The 5,265-nt window shown below is 53.7% G+C and overlaps 1 protein-coding gene across 4 annotated transcripts; it reads right to left on the bottom strand.

Annotated features, from left to right (window-relative positions):
* Positions 1-90: 90 nt before the first annotated feature.
* IRF9 (interferon regulatory factor 9) lies at positions 91-5,232 on the bottom strand. 4 transcript variants are annotated; one of them, XM_039468724.2, is made up of 9 exons: positions 5,006-5,232; positions 3,716-3,896; positions 3,203-3,386; positions 2,847-2,971; positions 2,400-2,490; positions 2,227-2,298; positions 1,405-1,746; positions 402-517; positions 91-241 (listed from the first exon to the last, which is right to left on the bottom strand). In XM_039468724.2, exons 1-9 carry the CDS (start codon positions 5,230-5,232, stop codon positions 167-169), a joined length of 1,413 nt encoding a protein of 470 aa, XP_039324658.1. In that variant the 3' UTR covers positions 91-166. The 4 variants fall into 4 exon arrangements, with proteins under 4 accessions (XP_039324658.1, XP_010333313.2, XP_074249356.1 ...); XM_010335011.3 differs by lacking the exon at positions 5,006-5,232 and adding an exon at positions 4,700-4,994; XM_074393255.1 differs by lacking the exon at positions 5,006-5,232 and adding an exon at positions 4,152-4,693.
* Positions 5,233-5,265: the final 33 nt, after the last annotated feature.

The raw sequence follows: 5,265 nt of genomic DNA, 5'->3' as shown, positions 1-5,265 counted from the left end.
GAGTTCTCCACCAGCCAGTGTGTGCGAGGATTTTAAGGACACAACTATCACATACAACCACTGAGAATTATTGCGAGGAGGACAGGTCAATCATGTGAAGAATGAGTCTATTTCAAAGGAGACAGGCAGAGCGAAGTAGTGAGGTGGAAGATGGGTTCCCCAGGCTCTACACCAGGGACAGAATGGCTGCCTCCTGCTCTGGAGTCTCCTCCAGTAAGTGTCGGGCAAAAGCCTGCTCCATCTGTATTGGAAGAGATGGAGAAGAGCGTCTCAGTGAGTGCATCAGGGACAGACACCACCCCCAGGAGCTCCTTCCCCACTGGGAGACCCCCTTCACCTCCTGGAGCACCACTGCCCCTACTCTCATTAGATAGGCGACTCTGCCCCTGCTCTGAGCTCACCTTCACCGTGATAAGATTCTGTGGAGTATGGCTGGGGCCACAGCTCTCCTCCCAGAAATTCAGTGTTACCTGGAACTTGGGTGGGGGGCCCAGGCCCTGGAAGTACCTGGCCAAGTCTGAAAGAGAAAGGGTCAAGGGTTGGAAGGACAAAAAGGGAGAAGAGAGAGGGCCACAGGTAGGGAGGCAATAGTGAGGAACCCATGATGGAGAGAGGTAGGAGGGGGGTCCACATGGAGACAGGCCAGAGCAGGAGCTGCAAGGTCAGGAGAAGTGCTCGGAACTAAATGCTACTCACCCATGTGCAAATAGGAAAGGGTGCCTCTGCCTCAAGTATGTGTTAGAAGTAGCAGATCACAACCTGAAAAGCTCTCTGCTGGGAGAGTTTAGAGTCCTCCCAGGCCACAGCCCTGGCTGCTAACATAGATGTGCCCAGACCTTTGCTGCTTACTCACACCCTCTCAGTGCTAGGGTACTCATGGCCCTGGGAACACCCACACGCTACACCCCCTGTACTCCTGGTCCCACTCTTAAGTCAGATTTAGAATTGAGTAGGAACTGGAACTGGATGGGAGAGAAGGGCAACCCCAGGGCATTCTTGGAGTATAGTAGAGATGGTGCAGCCAGGGCCAGAGGCATGATGTGTGCCAGCTCTCCCAAATGTGTGTATGTAGGAGAAGGCCATGAGGCTCACTCTGTGCCAATTCTTCTGTGCACCTTCACATAATGACTGCATGCTTCATTGTGATGGTGTTCCCCAAGATGTACTGAGCTCTACCTGAACCTCCTCTTCCACTGTCTTGGCTGGAGGAGAGCTGCCATATAGCTGCCAGGCTGGGCATATGGCCACACAGGATGTGCACCACACAAGTGCAGGAGTGCCATGCATAGTCTACATGGAAGATCTGCTGGCAAATAGGGTGGTAGCAGGACCCACCAAGTTGGGCCCGGGGAGTACTAAGAGGCAGGGGGTAGGAGCTCAGGTGCCCAGTGAGAGCATCCTCACCTCTGCAGAAGTAGGCAGTTCTGAAGAGCTCCACGCACTCGTTGCTGGGCAGCAGATGTGGGCCTGGCCCAGGTGGATCCTGGGGTGCATTCCAGGAGATGGGGATGGGGCAAAGGCGCTGCACGAAGAGGCCTCGGGGGTTGCTGGCCACCAGGATGCCCCTCTCAAGCTGACTCAGCAGGCGCTGTGTAGGCTCCAGTGGACCAGGCTTGGGGAATAGCACCTGCTCCATGCTGCTCTCAGAGCCTGAGGGCTCAGCCACAAGGCGGCAGTCCAGGCTTTGCACCTGGGCCTCGCCCACCACGCGCCCATTGTAGATGAAGGTGAGCAGCAGTGAGTAGTCTGGGGATAGAACAGTCTAGCTGTACCTGGTGCTGGAGGAGCATGCAGGCTGGTGATAGCCCCTCTCCAAGGGAACATCTCCACCTCCCCTCCCCTCACCAGCCAGGGGGCTTCCTCTCAGGTTTTCCCATCACTCAGGCAAGTAGCTAGTACTACTGAGTGATTCACCTGGGCTTAATGCCCAGGGTCCTGTAGTTTACAAGAAGGTCCCTTGAGACTGGGGCTCTGTTTGGCCCAAAGAAATTAGTGTCTCAGTGTGAATTTCCAGGAGAGTGTATAGGGTGGTATTTTTGGGAAGCAAGCTTTTTAGAGTCTGACCAGGTACGTGGAATTCTCATCACCTAGAAACAAGTGCCTTGGGCTATGATAATATGGTCACAGTTTGCTGTAAGCCCTGACTGACTAGATAATGCATGTACTGTCAAAGGAGGATGGCCTCAGGGGCACAGGGCACAGGAGAAAGTTAGAAATGTGACGTACCGGACTCTGGAGGAAGCAGAAACTCCAGGAACACCTGATCCCCTTGTAAGGGGGCATCAGTTGTGTCTGTACCTGGAAGGGAAGCAAAGGCACTGGTCATTCAGAGTGGGGCTGAGGAGTCTTGGGCCAGAGTGAGACATGGTGGACGACACAAGAGGCAAGGCAGGTGGTACCTTCCTGTGGCTCAGGGCTGCTGCTGCTGCTGCTGCTGCTGTTGCTCCTGATGTCTGAATGGACTGCTCCCCTACTGGCTCCCTCCTCTTCCTGCAGACACAGTGTTTTTTTTTGTTTTTGAGACGGAGTCTCACTCTGTCACCCAGGCTGGAGTGCAATAGTGCAATCTCGGCTCATGGCAACCTCCAGCTCCCAGGTTCAAGCTATTCTCCTGCCTCAGTCTCCCGAGTAGCTGAGATTACAAGCAGATGTCACTATGACCAGCTAATTTTTGGATTTTTAGTAGAGACAGGGTTTCACCATGTTGGTCAAGGCTGGTTTTGAACTCCTAACCTCAGATGATGTGCCCACCTTGGCCTCTGAAGATGCTGTCTTTCATTGGCCCACCTCTCCCTCTAGTTACTGTCCTGCTGTCAGGCCTGCCCAATTCCCTCTCCATCGCTCACATTATTGAGGGAGTCCTGGAGCACAGAGGGACTGAGTGTACAGTTCTGCATGGCACCCTCTTCCTCTTTCCTCTCAGAAGACACAGAACTGTGCTGTCGCTTTGATGGTGATTTCTGAGTCCCTCCTGTGGAATTGTTAAGGGAGAGAGAAAGGTCAGGGTCTTGAGCAGGGACAGAGGGTAAAGGAGAGGTCTGAGGCAGTGAAGGATGGGCAGGGCTAGGAAGGGAAACCTAGGTAGCAGCCTCCCCAGGGCATGGAGAGGGCAGAGCTGTGAGAAGCCTGGTAGAGGCCCGCAGGTCTATCCTTCCTCCGCAGTCTGCTGAGGCTAGGAGTGGTTGGGCAAGGGGACACTCACCAGAGAGGGTTCCTGGTGGCAGCAGGCGATACACCTTGTAGGGCTCAGCAACATCCATGCGGCCCCTCTCAGGGACTTCCTCAAATTCAGGACTCTTGTTGAGTGCACAGCGTAGGCGAGTCTTCCAGGCAGCGGGGCCTCCTGTGTCCCCCTCCTTATACTTTCCCTTAAATATTGCCCAGGCCTAGGAAAGAAAGCAAGGGAAGAGGAGGCAGTGTGTTACAGGCTCCAGCTGCCCCTCCAACAGGACTGGCTTCACGGGCATGCAGCTCTGAGCTCAGAAGGCATTATGAAGGGTTTATACTCTGTGTTGCTATCTTGAAATCCCTAGGAATTTTTGAACAAGGCCTCTGCATTTTCATTTCGTACTGGACTCTACAAATGATGTAGCTGGTTTTCCTCTCCAATCTGTCCCTTATCTGAAACCCAGGCAGACGCAAGTACAGAGGGTAAGTATACCAGTGTATACACAATCCCTCACACAGAGGAACAGTGGTTTCCAGGCCCTTTCACCTTGAAGAAGGCAGCATCCTGATCCTCCCGGAAGTCCTGCTTGCCTGCATGCTTCCAGGGAATCCGGAACATGGTCTTAGCTGCATCATCCCAGCACACTCCGGGGAACTGCCCGCTCTCCACTTGCTCCACCACCCAGTTCCGGAGTTTTCGGGTACAGCGTGCCCTGCCTGATGCCATCCTGGGGGATAAGAGGAGCAGGAAACATTAAAACTGACACTTTGGGAGGGAACATCTCCTGAGACCCATTGGAACTAGATTCTAGCAACAGGCCCTAGAGATCCCATCCATCTTCTCTTAGCTCTAGACACATTTCAACACCCTTTGAGACAGAATTGTTTCCTTTCTGCCATCACTAGCAATGACCCAAAAAAAAAAAAAAAAAAAAAACCAACTACCCCAAAAACATTGTTTTTAACGTTCTAAACTGTGCTACCTGGAAGGAAACCGTAGGTACTGGTCTTAATTGTAGGACTTTTCAGAAATGCATTGATTAGGAAAGAATTCCTTTGGTGATCTGTTCCTGGTTAGAGCCCCTGTCTAGATTCCTGAGTGTCTGCAGAGGCAGGCTCTGTAAGATGCATCAGGCTCTTCTTCACCCACCACCCCACAGCCTATACAACCTAGCCTCTGACCCCCACCCCCCTGCTGGCCGCAGGAGTAGGTGGGGCAGGAAGCTGGGGTGGGGGTGGAGCTGCAGTTGAAGTGGGCAGGGCAGATGGCAAGGAATCAAACAGGGTCAACTGAGGCTGGGGCAATGAGCCTTTTTCCCTGAACCATCTGGCAGCAGGTCCCCCTGATCTTTGCCTACAAGGATCTGCGGTGCTAGCCCTTGTCAGTTGCACTCTCTGGCTCAATCTCCCACTTCCTGACTTACAGGTCTTCTGTCTAGCCCTCGGTCTAACAGACGGGTCCCTAAGACCCCCTACCCCCAATCTGGCTGGGCTTTCTAGCCCTAGAGCCTGGGCTGACCCCCATCCTTACCTGAGTTGCTGTCCAGGCTGTCTCAGGACTCAGACAACCTCAGCTTAACTCCTGGCTAGGCGGCTGATCTCTCCGCCCCTTTCTACAGTCCCCACCCTAAGTTTCAATTCTCCTCCAAGAACGGCTTTTTCCCAGAAATCACGTGGCCTCGAGTTGCAGGGCACCAGTGGCCACCAGAGGGCAGCAGTATCTGAACATCTAACTGTCAGGATGCCACTGTCACAGCAGGGGGAGCCTGCTCTGCCAGCTCATTTCAACCCTGGCTCATTCCCCTTCCTCCCTCAGATAGTCTTGTTTGTATCTAACCTTCTCTGAGTGACACTGTGGCTTTCCCAGGGAGGCCAGTTTCCTGGAGTCAGGTCTGGGGCCTGGACTGCTGTGTACACCTGTGCATCTGTGTTCCCCCACAAGGCCTGCTTGGTACACATTGGGTGACTTCTAATATCAGTCAAATTCAGTGAAAGAAAAAAAGGAGGCAGGGAGGGAGGAAGCCCAGGCCAGGTGGCTGGATGGGGAGCACCTCCCTTGACCATCCAGGGTGTCAACTCCTTCCTGGTCCTGAGTCC

Source organism: Saimiri boliviensis, chromosome 2 (assembly GCF_048565385.1).
Source record: "Saimiri boliviensis isolate mSaiBol1 chromosome 2, mSaiBol1.pri, whole genome shotgun sequence".
NCBI classification, from domain to species: domain Eukaryota; kingdom Metazoa; phylum Chordata; class Mammalia; order Primates; family Cebidae; genus Saimiri; species Saimiri boliviensis.
Note: the sequence above shows the minus strand (reverse complement) of the source record. Positions and strands in the feature narration are given on the sequence as shown.

Coding starts and splice junctions, on each gene's coding strand:
- IRF9 (XM_039468724.2), bottom strand. CDS start 5,232: ATGGTCAAGGGAGGTGCTCCCCATCCAGCCACCTGGCCTGGGCTTCCT. Junction 2,491..2,846: donor TCCAGGACTCCCTCAATAAT/GTGAGCGATGGA, acceptor CTGTGTCTGCAG/GAAGAGGAGGGAGCCAGTAG. Junction 242..401: donor AGAATCTTATCACGGTGAAG/GTGAGCTCAGAG, acceptor CTTCCAATACAG/ATGGAGCAGGCTTTTGCCCG.